The sequence below is a fragment of the Rhinoderma darwinii genome, chromosome 8, assembly GCF_050947455.1.
Source record: "Rhinoderma darwinii isolate aRhiDar2 chromosome 8, aRhiDar2.hap1, whole genome shotgun sequence".
In the NCBI taxonomy this organism is placed as follows: domain Eukaryota; kingdom Metazoa; phylum Chordata; class Amphibia; order Anura; family Rhinodermatidae; genus Rhinoderma; species Rhinoderma darwinii.
The window spans coordinates 107,969,107-107,988,913 of NC_134694.1; the positions used below are offsets into that span (position 1 = coordinate 107,969,107).

The following is a 19,807-nucleotide window of genomic DNA, read 5'->3' on the forward strand; positions in this document are numbered from 1 at the left end:
GCATCGAGGAACATTTTCTAGAGCTATTTTTTTTAGTTAAATGTTCGGATACTTTTTGCAAATAAACCCCCTCAGAACATAAATCTTTCAGGACGCTGATCATCGGGGTTGGATGTTTTTGTCCAGTATCAGATAATTCCCTGACGTATGTTTCTCAGTCTTATGATATCAGATGATCTTGGCTGGAGGATCGTAAACCGTTCAGCAGAAAACCTAATCCGATTAAGGAAGGACTACTTAGAAGGGTTGTATAAGATTAAATGTTTTAGGGCCCATTTATTATTAAAGGCACTTTTACACGAGCAAACAAGTGTTTATATGAACGTTGGTTCCTGATCATTGTCCTGTGTAAATAGGGCAACAATCAGCCGGTGAACCAGCAAATGCTCATTTATCGGCTGATCTTATCCTTTTATGCAGCAGAAAATATTATCGTTGTCGGCAGCACATCTCCCTCTGTAAACAGTGAGATGTGCTGCCGACATGATAGAAATGCATGAGGACGAGCGATCACAGGAACGGTGGATCATCTCGATCCATTACTGATTTATAACTCCTTGTGAAAGGAGCAAATGAGCAGCGGTCAATGAGCTGTCTCTTTGCTCGGCGCTCGTTGTTCTGGCCAAAATTGGCCGGTGAAAAGGAACCCTGCGCTTTAATCCAGGCAGACAGAAAATACGGCAAATGTATCACAGTGGTGCGCGCTGTATGATAAACTTGGCGCGTCTCGCTAGACTTGTTATACACTTCTCTTCCATACACCACCTCTTGATTTGGCTTATTTTGGTGCAAAATATGGGTCTAAAGTTTGGTGGACCACAGCCTGCTATGGGGATAAGCTGTATGTCTGTGGTCCTCCGATTTTATAAAGAGGCACGTGGAATGTGTTTTTATTTTTTCTTCTTCCGGGATTCAATTAGAAATTGCATTGCATGTCTCATTGTGGAAGTATTCTCCCCTACAGACATAGCAACTAGGGGAGAATATGGTACGCCATGGGGGGGATTTAATTTCATACGTCAGTCGAAGGCCGAATTTATGGACACCTGTAAGTCAATGGGGCTGTTCACACGGCCGTTGTTTTAACTCAAGTCTATGGGGATCCGTGAAAATGGGACCCGCACAGGTGCAACTCAGACGTGAAAAACGATACTTTTTCACGTTTGTGTGAACCTGGCCTAAAGAGCATAGGAGTAAGATGCACCTGGTTTTTACTAGAGCTATGTATTTCTGGAAACAGTGGAGCTCGCGGTTTCCATAACTCAAATGTACTTCTATGGGAGTTCCAGAAACAGTGTAGCAAACTGCACTCGGCTGTTTCTGGAAAGCCTATAGGACGGAGGTGAGGAGGCCCCGTTCTATAGATAGGTGGTACCCACGTCTATCTGACATTTATGGCATATCCTATGATATATATATATATATATATATATGATAGGAATACTCTTTTTAACTCCTGAATATAATTTTTTTTGCTTTGGACCGTATCTCTTTTGTTAGAAGGTTCTTATGAAAATAATCGGATTACAGGGTGTCCTGCTGCTGGCACCCCGAGCAATTCGCTTTAATCTGTGTGGGTACCTTATAGCAAGTGTTCAATTTCCCCACAGCGCCACCACAGGTGAAATAAAGCATTACAACGTTCCTATAAAAAAAATCGGGCTTTGTAATGGGCTGTCCATGTGATGCAGCTCCTCCAGCGAGAGATCATATTCTTACCTGCTCTCCGCTCTGGCTAATGAATGAACAATGGACCGAACTCCTTCTAGTAACTCAGAATTCCCTAATGCGCATTTGAAAATGTGTTTTTTCTAACCACAGAACTCCTTTTAAATGACAATGATTTGAAGAGTTTGGGTGTTTTGTTTTGCTTTATTTTTCCAGGTTTGTGAGGTCTATTAAAACCACAAAAAAATGGTTATTTCTGACTTGCATGGATCCATTTTGCTCTAGTCTTTGCCATGTAGCATAGGGAGGTATGTAGGAGGGTTCATACTGTACAAGTGGAAGCTCCGCTGTGTCCATAGAGAGTAATTTACACGATACTTGGTAAAACGGATTACGTCCTTCATCTGGTCTTAGTCATGGGTTTGTGTCACTTTCTATTTTTAATGCTTTTAGGGTCTGAAGGATTTGTGTGAGAGCCGGCTTCATCTTGGAGTCCTTGCTCAGTGCTTGCACCTTGTCTTGTAATACACATAAGTGGCTGTGTAAGTTGGCGTTCTCGGCTGCAGTCTGTGAGTTGATACGGTGCAGTGCGGCGTTCTCCGTCAATAGGCGGTTCCTCTCCTGCAACCAAAGACAATCTAGATGTCAGATATTCATGGCAAGTAATTTTATTAGGCACAAAAGGAGAAAGTATTAAGAGGTAATGTCACGTAACAAGAAGTTTTCTCACATGGAGTATTTTTGTTTTCTCACCTCCTCTGTCTCTTTTAGCTTCTTCAGTAAAGTTTCAGATCTCTTGCAGCCATCTCCACATTTCATATGAAAAGGATCTGCTGGTGCGGACCCCCCAGAACCCTGGAGCCCATGTGTCTGATAAGCTTTCTGACATTGACCTTTTCTTTCCGTGCTTAACTGACTAGCAGGCCAGTTCTCCATGACATCATTGTGAAGACCTGAAGAAGAACAAACGCAAGCGAAGAAATCAGGCGAGATGTCCGATATGAAGCAAAAACGTGGAAACAAATGGCTCAAGGATTGCTTGTAATCTGTGGGAGGGGACCTTGAGGTTTTCATTATTTTAGAGCTACGGTAGGGTGTGCCCTCCTAGTACTTTTAAAAAACACGTGATTGGATTACTTATTCGGATAATTTCTGATAAGATGCAGGACGTTCCCCTGGAAATCCGTTTACAGGCTGCCATGAATAGCAGTCTGCTAGCTGCTGATGGATTTGCAGGCCAAAACCGGTTCCATATTACTATATGTTACCATGGAATATGGAAAAAAGCAGGCCAGTTTTTTTTTTTTTTTTTACAGGGCTCCAAATCACATTTTTCCCTCCACATAGCCAGAGTTGAATGGGAAAAAAAATTGGAGCCTGCAGCAGCCACTAGAGGGAGTTTACTGAAGAGTGAGTTGTTCTAGAGTTCAATAGGAGTTGTATAAATCTATATATGGTGAGTTCCCCCTAGTGGTGGCAGCCAGAATAGTACAGCGCTTTGTAACTCATAAACTGAACTCCAACCCCTATAAAGCTGTATTACGAAATTACTCAGCACAGAATTCTGGACATTAATTTAACCATTTTAACTGACCTATCTGGTGGAATTTTTACACAATATTTTATTTTTAAATAAAGATTATTGACTAGTTTTCAGCTCATCATGCATTCTTATGTTAGGGTGCCGTAAGCTGGCTAGTTTTTCATGGTTGGTCTGCGCAGGATGTCGTTCTGGACAACAACCCCTTAAGCTAAAATGGCAGATCGCTAATCGATCTTTGCCTTGATCTGTGGCCTGGTCTGGACCTCTATCTCTATCATTTGGTTAAATCTTCCAATGACTTCACCCGACAACGACCACAAAAAATCCAACGCAACAGTTTAACTTTAGTCGGCATCTCTCATGCTTGTGCATGTCAGGAAAAGGTGCCGACAGTCGTCTGAAAATGGTATAAAACGTCTGTCAAAAATTTCTAGTGTATGTCCAGCTATACTTAAAGGGGTTGTACAGGATTAGAAAAACATGGCTGCTTTCTTTAAAAAATGCCGCCACCCCTGTCCATGGGTTGTGTGGTATTCCAGCTTAACTGCCGTATCTCACAACCAGTGCACAACAGCCATGTTTTTTTGGAGGGAAGCAGCCACGTTTTTCTCATCCTGCAAAAAAACCCTTTAAGTCTGGGGGTGTTGGTTGCGCTATCATCTCGATGGCGGGGCATCCGTGAGCGAGAAGACTATTTTCTGTCTGTGGCCGATGTTACAGTATGTGATTATGGCGGAAGAGATTTACCTGCAGACACATAGCCTTGCTTCGCCACACTCCAAATCTAGAAAAGAAGAAACAAGAGATCGACTTCAGAAACTGTAAAAAAAATAAATAGGACCATGTGTCGGCTGACCCTTTATCAGTGCGACCGATTCTAGGGAAATCGTCTACAGGAACAAACTGCGTATTTTCAGTCGATCTACATTGACTTCTGTCAAGACGTCCTCTACTTCTACTATTGTAATTGGCCAGAACGGACCTGTTCAGCTTGATTCCGCATGCACCATGTGATCTCTGTTCTAGATTTTGTCTGATAATGAGCTGAGCTGCAATACCAGACACAGCCCATGTATCAGAGTGGCGCTGTTTTTGGGGGCAAAAAACAAAGCCTTTTTTCTATTATTAGCGAGCCCCTTTAGGGGTTATTTTTCACTGGCAAATTTTGGCTGTAAAACCGAGTGCTGATCACTGAGACAATCGGCGCTCGTTTCACAAGGAGATACGCTCAGTAATGTATGGGGACGAGCGATCGTTACTATGATCACTCATCCCTATGCATTACCATCGTGGCGGCAGTACATCTCCCTGTTCACAGAGGGAGATGTGCTGCCGACAACATTGTCGGCTGCATAAACCATACGATCAGCCGGTGAATGAGCGATTGCTCGTTCATCGGCTGATCCTTGCCTTGTTTACCCAGGGCAATGATTGGGAACGAGCGTTCATATGAACACTCGGCCTGTGTAAAAGGGCCTTAAGAAAAAATGCTTCAGGCCCCCCTGTGTTATGCCTAGTGCAGGTCCGGTTGGGCGGTGGATTTCCTCTTCGCTGTTCTTTGAATCCTAGTGTTATGCACAGTCCCCTCAGGTCCTACAATGTTCCTTTAAATTCTTCCAAAAAAAAAGAAAACTTGGATCACATCATACAGAAATAATCTCATTCATCTATCCCGTTGAAAGCTGCTCTCTGGTAAATGTGACGGGGAAGATAAAATCTACCATCGTATTCTGAAAGGTAAGTGTCCAATGTAGGCAGAATCGGCTGCCTGCCATATACTGTATACAGATATTCACAACTGTAAGAAACTCCAGAAACCTACAGCGATTGTAGATATGGGGCGATTAAAAGAAATGTCTACAAGCCATGGGCTTCATATGTAACGCCGCCCTATTATGTCACTAAAGTGTCACGAGTTTCTCAGCTACTCTTGCTGTGACCACGCTGATTTGGGCGGTCACTTCAGCAGAAATCAAACCACAGGGCATTGAAGTGTCACTTCCTGCCTCTTATGACATTGCGCGTCTGCAGAGAAAAAGGGCAAAGGGCTTCAAATTCTTCATCGTTGCTGTATATACAGGGGACGTAGAACCAGCGGCAACACAGGTGCATTATGGGAGTAGATTCCATGCACATGATCTTTCTGATCTGCTTACTGACTTTGGGTAATTAAAACTAGTAAGTCTTTGTTCACATCTCGGCCGAAGGCTCCATGGCAGATTCCGCCACATATTACAACGCACTTCCCGGTAGAACCAGACATACTTCCATTATAATTCAATGGTGTCCGTCAAGCTTTAGTGATATTAGTCATAAGACGCAGTCGACACGATGTTGTGGTTTCCATTATAAATGTAAACCTTGCTGGAGATGTGAACAGAGCCTAAGCTTACTAGTATAGGGCCAAATGACCATTTAAGTACAGTTTTTTTGAGCCTAAAATGAATGGTGATCCTAAATAAAGGGCTTGTGTCATGACAGACGTTTATCTCTAGGACCACACTTATGTCCTGAACAGTTGTCCCCCGACCCCACCTGGCCTGGTGAGGCAGCCGCTGACTGAGCTACGCTGTCTCCCAAAAAAGTGAATGGGTTATGGAAACAGCGTAGCACAGCAAGCCATGCTATTTTCGTTACTCCCATGCTACGGAAACAGCGTAGCTATCTGTGCTACGCTGTTTCCGTAACTTCCGTTCACTTCTATAGGAGTTACAGAAACCGCGTAGCTCAGCAATTTTCGGAAACTCATGGTGTTGTGCACTGATTCCCCGCGTGGATGTGGTAGCCGGTAGCCACCACACCAGGTGAGACGGGGTCAAGAGACCCCTGTTCAGGACATCTCCTGGATATGCTATTAATGTCTTTTATGGCACAACGACTTTAAAAGGGTTTTCCTGGAATTTAGAAAAATCATTTCTAGGGCAGGGAAGGCTATAAAATAATAAATCTGGTTCTCACCCCTAAAATTCCCGCTCCAGCGCAGATGGCCTTATTTTTGCTGGATAAAATAGTGCAGCATGCATCGCTAATTTGTCTGTCAAAATGCTGGAAACTATGATGGAATCCAAACAGAGCCCATTAAAGCCAATGGGTTCCATTGAGAGTTGTTGGTTTCCATCATGCGGAAATTGTAGCGCAGATGTGAACAGAGCCTTACTAACCTACAGACAGTGGAAGAGGGGACAGGAGGAAGGTAGTGGCTGCAGTATCATGGCTACAGGATTAGACTGACTACGCAGGGTTTGTTTGTAGTCTGTAACCATGGAGACACTTCAGCCTGCATACGAACTGTAGACAAAGCATACAATTCTATGAGTCATATGAAAACAGCTTAGCGTATGGCTTATGCTTGACTACCATTTAAGACAACTCCTCCTCACCATGGATATTCTAGTGAGGAGGAACGAGGACATGGGTTCTAGTGATTGGTGGGGCCCACATTCATTAACTATTTGGGGTTGTATGTGGGAAAATTCCTTTAAAGAAGAACATATGTAATATATATGTCATATAGCAGAGTGAAGAGAGAACTCATGACTTGATTGCATATAAAGGACAGCAGAGAGGTGGGTGGTAGCGTCATTTTTTACCATAATAACCAGATATTGTTCGATTTTCTTACATTTTCATAATCAGGTTTATCAATAGAATGATATAGAATCGGTAGAAATGATACATAAAACTGATTACTTAACCGACATATTAAAACCTCATGTTCTCCAGTTTCATTATTGCAGATTGAAGAAACTAAACACATAGAAAAAGAAGACCGGTTTCTTACACAGTTGGCGCACAGCGGTGTTTCCTTCAGACGTATCTCCACCAGACTTTGCAAAAAAGGAAGTCCTAGTTTGGAGCACACTTGACTGGCTTTCATAAAATATGAACTCATCTCCTGATGGTTGACTGGTCCCTCTCTATAAAGAGAATACAATCTGTATATCACCGTCACATATATATATTTGTAGTCATTGCACTCCTGTCAATGGACATGACTTTCACACTCTGTTACTACATCTTCATTTTCCATATGGACATGAACGTCTTACCTACACATTTCTAAGTCACTATTATAAAATACCTAAGGAGGTGTCTGGTTTTTCAAATTATTCGAGGGATCCCCCATATAGGGCTCTTCATCTATAAGCCATAGCTGAGAGCAACTACAAAGAGCGTATCTCACTCTGAAGGACCCGACACCTCTGCATTACACGGATAGACCATTGATTTAAATAGGAACCGTGTAATACTTTATTTCTCCTATGGTGGTGCTGTTGCAGTGAAATTCAACACTTTTTGCTGTTTTCCCCCACAGACTACAGCTGATTGCTGGGGTACCCTGTGATCTGCTTATCAGATGACTCTGTCCACTACGGACAACCCCTTTACTGGTTACTATATGGAGACATCCATGCTGCGTGATCATAAATACTCAATAATTAAATGATGAAGCTGTCTTTTAATATGCCAGCCAATCCATTGTCCTGTAATAAAATTATAGAACAGCTTCCATAGTGTTCTGTTGAAGATGTTTGACAATGTTGTGTAAAAGTTTTGTTGGGTAGTTTCCATAATGGCAGCATACGTTCACTTGTTCAAAACTTTATTACCACTTAAAATGTCCAATAGCAATACCTTCTGTCCCTTTGCTATACCCAACCACCTTGACCCAACATTTCAATAAACCTAAGATTACTGGTATTAGTTGTAGGCTTGTAAATTACCATTGACTAAAATCTCATAACTACTGTTTAGTATAGGGGAGCAAAGAAGTTCTAAGCATCAGAAGCCTTTGCTATTTCCCCCCCCCCCCCAATCCCATTCCATAGTCTCATGCAATCATTGGATTGGAACAAAAGATAAACCATTATTGGCCAGATTAATGTATATACGTGTTGTATGGTTTATACCACATACTTAGTTACTTTTAAACACTAGTTTGCACACTGCCTGTGACATGCTGAATGCTGCTGCACAAGGCACCATCTGCCGCCTCTCCTGTGCCTTACACCTGCATCTGTATCTCTCCAACATTCTACTTGTATTTCTTATACAACTATATTTCTATAGCTTCTTATACCTATATTTGTTATGCTTGAGCAAAATATAAGAGGACATGTAGATACCTGAGCTACTGCCTGTAGACAGTGATTTCTAAAACCAAAATGGTGGACAAGAGCTGCATTATTCTATTATTAAATAAATTAATGAATAGGTTGGATGGGGGACAATAGACAAACACTGTTATAATGTGTGTAAGGTTAAGTTTGGCGGGATTGATCTCTTTAGTCTGCTGGAGTTCCTCTTAACCCCCCATCATATTCAGGAAGTGCTCTCCTATGTGCAGTAGTGCCTATGTTATAGAATAGGAGGCAGAATCAGGGCGTAACATGTATGAGGAAGTCCTAACAGAACCAATTAAAATGATCCAACCGGTACCTAAAACTTACCGGTCCTTTTCAAGAATGTGACAAGAGAACGGCAGACTGGAAACTACTTTTTCAAAGTCTTCCCGGCATATGAAGCCTCGTTGATCTGGATCATAGAACTGGAAAACAGACTAGAAGGAAAGAGTTAAAGCTACATGGAGAAAACCAGGCGGATGCAACTTTAAGGCTAGGGCTACACGACAACTTTTGGAGGTTTGTGATTCGTGGTAATATTACGTCCTTTCCAGGTCTTCAACGTAAACTCAATCTTTTTTTTTGGGGGGGGGGGGGGAAACAACCATTGCAAAAAAATTGCACAAAACTGGGTCACAAGGTCGTGGAGGCAGTAATGCTTCCGTGACACGGAGTTGCCCACAATTCTCTGTAAAATCTCGGCTTTACCGCAACTTGCAACCATGGTTAGCTTTTTGGCGATATGCACAAGGTCGCTTGCTACTTTGTTTACTTTAGGGAACCATTGAAGTTGCCTGCGACTCCAAAATACACAAAAGTTGCAGCCAATAAATGTAAATAATTATGTCCGTTTGAGAATTTACACATCTTATAGAAATACTGCAAGATGAAAGATATCACACAGGGCATTGTATATTTCTGTGTACACATGTACACTTACCTGCAAACCTGTGTGTGTATATGCATTAACAAGCACACATGTGAGCAGCGGGAATGGTTAACACACTCAGCAGGAAGCTGTGGTCAGGAAGTGAGTGTGTGTCCGCTGGCTCACTGTGTACATTATTTGTTTAACTATAACTTATATACAAATGACAGCAAATAGTTAAAATCCAAACTGCACTCAAAACCTGAAAATCTGGGGAGATCAATAGATTACCCCAATATTGCACTCTCCCATATCACAATCACAGGGGTCCAGGAAGCTGAGATATGGGGAGTTGTTTGGCAAAGGCCTCAAAGGGGTTTTCCCATCAGAGACATTTATGACATATCCACAGGAGGGACCCGCACCTATCTCTAGAACGGAGCCCCCTCAACCTCGTTCTACTGCTCTGTGTTGTGGCTACAGCGTGTGATTTCTGGCCGAAAACAGCGTAGCTTACTGAGCTACACTTTTCCGTAACTCCCATAGTAGTGAATGGCAATTACGGAAGCAGCGTAGCATGCGGACTATGCTGTTTCTGTAACTACCATTCAGTTCTATGTGACTTAAGGAAACAGCGAAGCTCAGTGAGCTACTCTGTTTCCGTAATTCATGGTCAGAAATCACAGCCACAAAACAGAGAGTTAGAGCGGGGTTTAGGGGGCTCCGTTCTAGAGATCGGTGCGGGTCCCAGAGGTGTGACCCGTATCTATCGGACATTTATGACATATCCTGTGGATATGTCATAAATGTCTCTGATGGGAAAACCCCTTTAAGGCCTTACTACAAAGGCCAATGATCGGGCAAACAAGAGCTCACAGAACGCTCGTTCCCGATCATTGCCGTGTGTAATCAGGGCAACGATCGGCCGTTGAATGAGTTTGCTCGTTCATTGGCTGATCTGCTCTCTTATGCAGAATTAAAAATCAACGTTGGCGGCAGCACATCTCTTTGTGTAATCAGGGAGACGCGCCGCCGACATGATGACAATGTATGGGGACGAGTGATCGTAGTAACGAGCGATCGTCCCTATACATATCCAATCATTGCTTCGTGTGAAAGGAGCAAACGAGCGTCGATCAACGAGCCGTCTTGTTGATCGGCACACGTCTACACGGCCCATGTCGGACCATGTAATAGGACCCTTAGACTGGGGTTCAATTGTGCAGGGGTGTATATTGAGAAAGGGAACTCTGTACCTAAAATCAAAATGAGGTCTTTACATGGTACTAGGTTACACCCCTGACCAGAGGATCATGTGCTTTTTTTCAGCTCTTGTAAAATAGATTGCTGTCTCTTCCTAGCCTGAAATGGCTACTAAGAGAAAACAATAGATTACTTTCAAATACACTGTAAATGGAGATTAGATAGACTTCAGGTGCCCCTTTAATTTACAATTAGATGCTATCTATGTCAGCTTGTTGTCCGCCATTTCCAAGAAGGCTTACCTTCACCATCTGCTCTACACTGTGGTTGAGGCTTTCAGGGTCCAGCTGTAAAGACCCTACTGGTGTCCAGTCTGGAATCTCTTCTGGGGGCTTGTGAGGAGCTGTAGGCTAATGGGAGAAGAGAAATAAAAACATTAAGAGCCTTTTGACATAAACTTATTTTCTACTATGGGGTAATTGGCAGCTCTGTTAAAGGGTTGCCCAGGTTAGAATAACAATTTTCATATACCCTATTAAGGAATTCTGAATTTATAGAGGGGGGTCCTATGTTTAGGATCCTCATCTCTTGGATAGAGTGGAGAGCATTTACAAAGAGCGTGTCTCGCTCTGGGGGACCTGCCCTGTCCTGTATTACATGGACAACCCATTGATTTGAATGTGCACTGTGTAATGCTTAATTTCCCTTGTGGTGGCGCTGCAGGGAAATTGAACATTTACTGTCAGGTTTCCCCACAGATTACAACTGATCTCTGGGGGGCTCCCAGCAGGGGGAAGCTTTGTGATCTGAACCTTCTAACAAGTAGGGATTGTCCAAAGTGGACAGCCCCTTTAAGATGGAAGTGTTTTGAGTCAGCACTGATGTTAAGCTGCGTGCTTATGGGAAATCCACAAAAAAATTCAAATGTTTATTGAAAGTGAGCACATAGCTTATGGGCTCTCAACATACTTTTGAAGGCCTACGAGCAGCGTATTGGAATTTTTTAGATTTTCAGGTGCAATAGCCCTGATGACCCACCTTTGTTTTGAGAGCTGTAGTTGGTGCTAATAAACGCAGACATATCCTGTGGATCTCATCTGACCAGACCCATCAGACCACGCATGAACCTCTAGACCACAGAGTCTGTTTTTTGCTAACCACACACAATCTAGAATATTCCCATATTCCTGGGCCAAGACCAATAGGCCAATCTTGTCTCTGTTTCTCAAAAAGACTAGTCTCAGTCCACCAAAAAGTCAGACAGCACGCAACCAGCCAAGATGAAAATAATACAGCTGAACATAGAGGCTCAGATAATTTGATGGTTATTTAGCAACCTCCCTCAAAAATTGAATTCAAGCACAACATTTGGGAAGATTCTTACCATTAATTTAGAGCTGCGCGGCTCCCGTGTGTAGGATAATGAATAAATCTCATCTTCTGTATAAAACGTGTCCAAAGATGACTATAAAGAGAAATGTAAACATATAAACATGTGTCCAAAGAAATATATAAAACAATTATACTGTATATAGTGATACCACTAACCCAACATTTCAGTGACAAAACATCTTCTAGTGGGGTAGTCCACTCAAAGAAGAGGCCAATATACATAAAATATAAGGGAATTTAAAATTCGCCACATAATAATCTGGTCTAGATCAGGGATGGTCTTCTCAGAGAAGTGGTCTTTTGGAGAGGCTTCACTGTATATGATACATACAGTAACACTCTGAATTTGACTTAACGAGGAACATTCAAAGTTGACGTTATCTTTGTTGGACAGAAAGAAAAAAAAAACATACGCCCAATGACACCATGTGTTTCAAAGAAAAGTTTTATTATACTGTTAGATTATGCTTTTTGCCTTACTTTTTTTTTATATCTTTCGAATAAGGCAAATGTTTTGAATTACCAGGGGTTGTAGGTTCCTGGTGAGTCCTGTGCCCATATCCAAGTTGTGTAGTCTTGTTCTTCCCAATGTGCTATGTCCTAGCTACTCAATGCTGCCGTCATTGTCCAGTTAACTTTATCTGGTATGGTCTTTGTAGTCAGGCCTGTCCTTACCTTCATTTCATGTCTGGTTCTATCACTCTTGGCTTCCATAATGGAGAGAAGTGGTTTACATCTTGTCAAGACCTTGATCAACCAAGTACCAGTAAGAATTCAAGTATCCATCTTTAAGGAAAAGGGGGTGCTAGAGGTAAAGAGCTCATTAAGACGTCAAGTCTTATTCTGTGCTAGAAACTAGCATAGTCTTCCATGTCCCCTAGATTGCGTTTTCTGGTTCACCTATATTGCTGTGGTGGTCTTTGAGTCCAGTTTGATTTTGTTCCTCACATCTTGAAAGGAGATTCCTCAAAAACAGTACATATTCATTCTGTGAGTGGGTTCCATAATCCAGTTGCCTGAAATCCTCAGTGATATGTCAACCATTAGATAAATGGAATCCACCTCTAACATTATCTTTTTGAATATCCCATTGTCATCTTTAGATCTTCACATAATGACCATTGGTTTGGTTATATCTTCTAGATGGATACAGCTAAATTTCCGTGACAAATAGTCTGGATTTTCGCAGGACAATCCCGCGAACCGAGCCTCAAAAAGGGCAGAATTTATCAAAAATTTCACTGAAAGTGGACGTTTCCAGATGGTTAGGGGCTCATTCCTCGGTGGAATGGGGTCGAAGCTTAAAATGTCCTGATTTGAATATTAGTAAGAGAGCATTTATAATACTGGTGGAATGTTGCAGAGGGGCCTTTGGGCCACCTCAGATACCAGGGACCAATGCGACTGCTACCTCTGCAGCCCCTATAGCTATGCCCCTGAATGGTCTCAATGGCTTGTTTTTTTGTTCCGGATATTTATAGTACTCACAGTAAGGCTACATTCAGACTAGTGTCGGCAACCTCTGACGTGAAAAATGGACGTCCGAGGGGCACCCATGCGGGACGCGTTGTCACGGATCGCCCATAAACCAGAGTCTATGGAGGGATGCGTGACACGCAATAAAATAGGACATATTCTATTTGTTCACGGACCCTTCAAATGCTCCGTTGAAACAACAGTCATGTGAACGGCCCCATTGAAATACATGAGTCCGTGAGACGGCCGTTGTTTTAACGCCCCTTAACACATGTCCGTGATGAGCCCTTAGTAATAGTATAGTACGCTCGCCTGATGAGCCCTTAGTAATAGTATAGCACGCTCATTGGCATAGCACAAACTTGGTGATACTTACAGTAAGCAGCAGTATCAAATCCTTGTTGGCTTTGAATGGAGGACTGGTTTTCTGAAGTTGACGTAATTCCAGGATATGTTGATAGAGACTCTGTAGTTTGCTGACATTGATTTTCCCATTGTCCAAGTAATCAGGCAGGGCCTCATTAAGTGAAACTAAGTCCTTAAGCTGCACCCCAAGAATGGGAATCTTAAACCCCCCACATTCGTTATATACCCTCCGATATGTACTGTAGTTACTGCTTGAGGATAGGAGCTCTGTCATCTCGCTGAGGGTCTGTGAGGAGAAATCAATAGAGAGGGCGTAAGTGTACCATAACCTAAATAAATACAAGATGGCACACACAGGTTCAATATGTCATTAGGTACAACAGACATGTGTCTAAATGGAAGAGGATGAGACATGGCCCTCTTCCTGCACAGCATCCCAGGGCAAAGGCGGTATTTTTAAAGGGGAATGTTCCTTGTTGCTCCCGACATAGATGGCAAAATTCCCCTCCTCCACCCCGATTTATTTACTTTCCGAACTTTCTACGTGTACTACATCACAAATTTTTAAATGGGATGGTTAAGTGGTGAGTGATAGTATTCCTGTAATATCCCTATGGGTCTAGACTGTCTTAACAGTTAATACCTAGTATCTCTCGTGGTCTAGAATGGTTATGGGTTAATAAGTAAAATCCTTGGAGTAGTCTTGGGTTGTTCAGCGGTAAATACTTACTAATATTATATATTTAAAGTGGACCTGTCAGCTATTCTGATGTGTCTGTAATAGTAAATACTTGTATTTAAAAAAAAAAAAAATCACAATTCTGGAGCATCTTTTCTTAGAACTCTGCATTGTGCTATTCCTCTGTTATGCCTCCTGGAAATGAATGAATAAATTGATAACTGGGTGTTACCATTCCCCTTTTCAAAGGGGTGTGTCCCTACACAGTCTAAGACTGTGAGCACTGATTGGACCATGCTAGACTATGTAGGGACACCCCCCCAACTGGTAACACCCAGTTGTCAATTTAATCACAAATTAAAGGACTTAAATGATTAAAATACAAGTTATACTGCATTTTTTTCTCACAACACTATATCTAAGCAAAGCTAAACTAGAGTCACTTGAGCAAAGTCTGCTGTAATGAAGTGTAGTGAAAAAGCTGCTAAGTAAAGACTGAGCACAATTAAGTAAGAGGTGACCACACATGCACTTCTGCTATAATTCTTGTGAAATTTCAATGTCCACAAAACACTTTTGCCGCATAAGAACTAGGGTATCAGATCGCAGCGGAGAAACTCACTTGGCTGTTTTTCGTATTTCTCATTTTAATGAAGAGTGACTATACATTGATGGTCACTTCTTTTTAGGAACAGGGACAAGGCGGGCCAATTCTCCCGGTTGGTGGGGGAACAAGTGAGGTCGGACCGCCACTGCTCAAACTTTTATTCCATATCTAGTAGCTTCATAGGAAAACCCATTTATGGATTATTTAGAATTTCAGAAACTGCAACTCAGCTGCACCTGGTTTGACTGGGAAGTACAATGGACCTTCTGGAGATTATATTTTTGTAAAATTAAACTCAAAACTCACCATCTAGTCTTCAGAACTCTCCACAATGCTGCACCATCATACATCTCCGGTCTAGCCTCTAACGATTAATCCACTCATGCTTTTTATTCAGCCAATGACCTATGACTCATATCCTTCCTCGTTACATCTTCTGCAGGACTTCTCCCGTGCTGCACCCATTCTGTAGAACTCACTGCCCCGGACTATTAGATTTGATTTTAATATTCCAAGTTTTTGTTTCATTTAAAAACTTTTTTATGGTGGTCTTTGTCGCAATAACCATCGTTGATGCGCCGTACACAACCAAACCTAATCACAGGTATCTCTACCCTACTCTGTCCTCAACTAGCTATCCACAATGCATCACTCTGCACTTCTTTCTATCCATGTTGACAGACACTGGCTGGGTGACTGGTTCATGAAATGTATTTATATATCCATTGCCAACACAAGGAGTCAATCCCATGGATAAAATTAGCGCCATGTACCTATTATGTCATTCCTCCCTGTCCATTTCGATTGTAAACTCTTATGCGCATGAGCCGCTCTCCTTTGTCTCATTGGTTGTTCATTTGTTTTGATTATTAGTCATTTTACTTGTTTGTTACGTTCCCAATTATAAAGCGTTGCAGAATATGTTGGCACTATATAAATAAAGATTATTATTTTGGTTGCATCTTCGGACCTGCAAATGTTTTCCATTGCAGTACTGGCGGTACTGGAGGTTTTTTGGGGCATAGACTAAATGTAATTATCTTATAAATTTGATATAAAGCATCATAAAAAGCTTTTCTAGCTCACCGGTTGTTACACACATAATGCAACTCAACTTATTTTTTAAATTATTTTTGTTTTAACACCCCCACAAACCACCATGAATTTGCCTGCAAACTGTAGAAAAGACCAAACCCTTACACCCAACTCCGCACCGAAAAATGAAACTTTGAAATTGACGATGGGTGACCCTACATCTCTTGCTTGTCTTAAGAATAAATAAAGATCAATTTAATATTAACCTGCAATTGTCTTGATCTGAAGTTACCTGACAGAAGACTTATAGCAACAAATAACAGTTGAAGAAATCAGCTTATTGTGTTCTTGTGGTAAGAAGTTGTGGTAGGTTTCTTAGAATGAGATATGAGTGTCAGGTCCTCGACTCTCAGAAGTGTCTTATCTATTTCACTAACAATGCAACTCAGGTCTTGACACATATCAGACCTATTCCTTCTTATTCTTACTACTTCTAGCCATTTATCACCCTTACAACAATCTCCTGTCTTATTCTGCGGACCTAGACATTGCTCAATAGAGGGTTAATTACAAGACGCTTGTCTATTATATTGTCTTAAAGGCTATGTACACCTTTGAAAACTTATTTTTTTAAATAAAAAATATGTATCAGTGTGATTGGTGCAACTTTCTAATTACTTTTTATTAAAAAGTATTTTTACTCTTTGAGATACAGCTTCTTTGTATTCTGTATACAGAGCAGCTGTATCTTGCGCTGAGACCTGAATCTGTCAGGTCAGCGGCACTGACAGGTTCAGTGTCAGCAGGTTGTCACGATCCGTGGGTATGTGGACCCACTAGGCCTCACCGCCATAGCGGAGTAACATCTGGCCAAACAACAGTCCTAGTAGAATAGTACCTTTAATTGTCCAGACAGTAATGGAGGCTCGGCACAGATGAACTTGTAGACACCAGACATGGTGTATATCAGCAGACGTGACCGGTGGCACAAGACGACTTCAACAGGTTAAAGCAGGGGAACAGATATAGCACGGGATACAGGATACAGGTAGCAGGGAACGGGAACAACGGGAACAGGATAAAACTAAGGGGCAATTTGCTAAGACTAACATGGGTAAACACAATAACGCTCAGGCAATGAGTGAAAGGGCAGAGCACTTTTTATAGTTCAGGGTGATCGTGGTCTAATTACAGATCTTACTCATGTGTGTGCACTGGCCCTTTAAGGCCGGACGTGAGCGCACGCACCCTACGGGAACCAGTGCAACGATGCGGAAGTGTGTGCCAGCGTCTCTCAGGAGGGAGATGCCGCACGGCACTCACTCATCAATGTCCGCGGCCATCGCGGTGCAGGTAAGAACGACGGTCCGCGACTGTTGATGTCACAGTATCTCCCCTCTTACGCCCCCTCTTCTTGGGGCCAGAGGGAGAGAGGAACTTTTTAATGAGGGTAGGAGCATTGAGGTTCTCCTCTGGCTCCCAGGACCTCTCCTCTGAACCAAACCCCCTCCAATCCACCAAATAAAAAGTCCTTCCTCCTACCCTCTTGCAGTCCAGGATCTCCTTCACCTCAAACACGTCAGATGAACCGCTGGGAGCCACTGCGGGACCACGAGTCTTACTATAGCGGTTCCAGACCACAGGCTTCAGGGGGGACACATGAAAGGAGTTGGGGATTCTGAGGGTAGGAGGCAGCCGAAGCTTATAGGAGACAGGATTTATTTGTTGTAGTATCTCAAAGGGTCCGAGGAACCTGGGAGCAAACTTGTCGGAAGGCACCTTTAAATGGATATTTCTAGAGGACAGCCAGACTTTGGTACCCAGCAGATACTTAGGCGGCTCTCTTCTCCTAGTATCCGCCTTTCACTTCATGCGATCGATTGCCAGCAGAATAGTGGACCGGGTTTGCTGCCAGACCTGTAGAAAGTCTCTAAATGCAGAGTCAGCTGCGGGTACCTGGGATGTAGCCGGAACAGGAAGAGGGATTTGTGGATGTTGGTCGTACACAATGTAGAATGGTGTGGAAGTGGTGGACTCACTTGTGTGGTTGTTGTATGAGAACTCGGCCCATGGAAGAAGCTGTACCCAGTCATCATGTTGCGTGGAGATGAAGTGGCGAAGATAATTCTCTATGATTTGGTTAATCCTCTCGACTTGGCCATTGGACTGGGTATGGTAGGCTGAAGAAAAGTCCTACTTCACATCTAGGAGTTTACAGAGGGCTCTCCAGAATTTCGAGGTGAACTGAATCCGCCGATCAGACACGATATGAAGAGGCAAGCCATGCAAACGGAAGATGTGTTGGATGAAGAGATTAGCCAGTCGAGAAGCAGAAGGTAGACCGGTCAGCGGGATAAAATGAGCCATCTTCGAGAACCTCGCCCACCACCACCCAGACCGTATTGCATCCTGCAGAGGAAGGAAGGTCTGTGACAAAGTCCATTGCTATATGCTGCCAGGGAACATTGGGCACGGGCAGAGGCTGAAGCAGACCGGCAGGCTTGGAGTGAGCAGCTTTGTTGGAAGCACACACAGTTCAGGAAGAGACAAAGTCCACAATATCTTTGGGCATCATGGGCCAACAGAAATGATGGGCGATCAGATCTCGAGTTTTACGAGCACCAGCATGCCCAGCCAGTTTGGTGCTGTGCCCCCAGCGAAGGATTCTCCTCCTGTCTGCCAACCGCGCAAAAATCCTCCCCAGAGGGATGTCTCTAACTTGCAGAGGATTAACAGAAATAATACAGGTCAATGATACTTTGCGGAAACTCCATGGTGTCCTCTGTTTCAAATAACCTGGAAAGGGCCTTGGCCCTCACATTTTTGTCAGCGGGAACGGTAGTGGAGCACAAATTGGAACCTGGTGAAGAACAGTGACCACCTGGCTTGACTGGGGTTCAGCCGTTGGGCCGACTGGAGATAGGTGAGGTTCTTGTGGTCGGTATATATCAGGATGGGGTGAGTTGTGCCCTCTAGATGTCTCCACTCCTTAAGACCCAATTTAATGACAAGTAACTCCCGATCCCCAATAAAGTAATTGCACTCTGCGGGAGAAAAAAGTCTAGAATAATAGCCACATACCACTGCCTTCCCTTTGGAACCTCTCTGGAACAGAAGTGCACCTGCAACAACAGAGGAGGCGTCCACCTCCAACGAAAACTGTCGAGACACGTCAGGATGACGGAGGGTTGAGGCTGACGCGAAGGCACTCTTAAGTCTATTGAATGCAGATTCTGCCTCTGGAGTCCACTCATTGGCATTCATACCTTCTTTGGTGAGGGTAGAGATAGGAGCCATCAGTGAAGAGAAGTTTGGGATAAACTGCAGGTAGAAGTTGGCGAATCCCAAAAAATGCTGCATGGACCTCAGGCCTTGAGAACGTGGCCATTCCAGGACGCATTTCATCTTCTCGGGATCCATCTTGAGGACTTGGTCTGAGATGATGTAGCCCAGGAAGGGTAGAGAATTCTTCTAAAAAATGCACTTCTCCAGCTTGGCATACAAACGATTCTCCCTTAATCGCAGCAGAACTTGACGGACATGCCTCCGGTGAGTCGTTGGATCTGGAGAAAAAAATCACAATATCATCGAGATAGACAACAACACAGACATAGAGGAGATCTCAGAAGATATCATTGATTAATTCTTGTAAGACCGCGGGAGCGTTACACAGACCGAAGGGCATTACCAGGTATTCATAGTGCCCGTCTCGAGTGTTGAATGCCGTTTTCCATTCGTCACCCTGGCGGATCCGGATCAAATTGTAAGCCCCACGCAAGTCTAGTTTAGAAAAAATCTTGGCTCCTCGTATGCGGTCAAATAGTTTGGAAATTAGTGGCAACGGATA

At 43.0% G+C, this 19,807-nt stretch overlaps 1 protein-coding gene across 1 annotated transcript in view; it reads right to left on the minus strand.

The window, feature by feature from the left end:
• Positions 1-1,861: 1,861 nt before the first annotated feature.
• RASGRP4 (RAS guanyl releasing protein 4) overlaps positions 1,862-19,807 on the minus strand; it is a 36,063-nt gene continuing 18,117 nt past the window's right edge. Inside the window, exons 9-16 of the mRNA XM_075836667.1 lie at positions 13,650-13,925; positions 11,790-11,870; positions 10,708-10,815; positions 8,662-8,771; positions 6,993-7,128; positions 3,959-3,995; positions 2,422-2,621; positions 1,862-2,289 (exon numbers count right to left, since the gene is read on the minus strand). Of these exons, the coding sequence (XP_075692782.1) occupies positions 2,083-2,289; positions 2,422-2,621; positions 3,959-3,995; positions 6,993-7,128; positions 8,662-8,771; positions 10,708-10,815; positions 11,790-11,870; positions 13,650-13,925 (1,155 nt within the window). The 3' untranslated portion in view covers positions 1,862-2,082. The remainder of the gene's footprint in view (positions 2,290-2,421; positions 2,622-3,958; positions 3,996-6,992; positions 7,129-8,661; positions 8,772-10,707; positions 10,816-11,789; positions 11,871-13,649; positions 13,926-19,807) is intronic.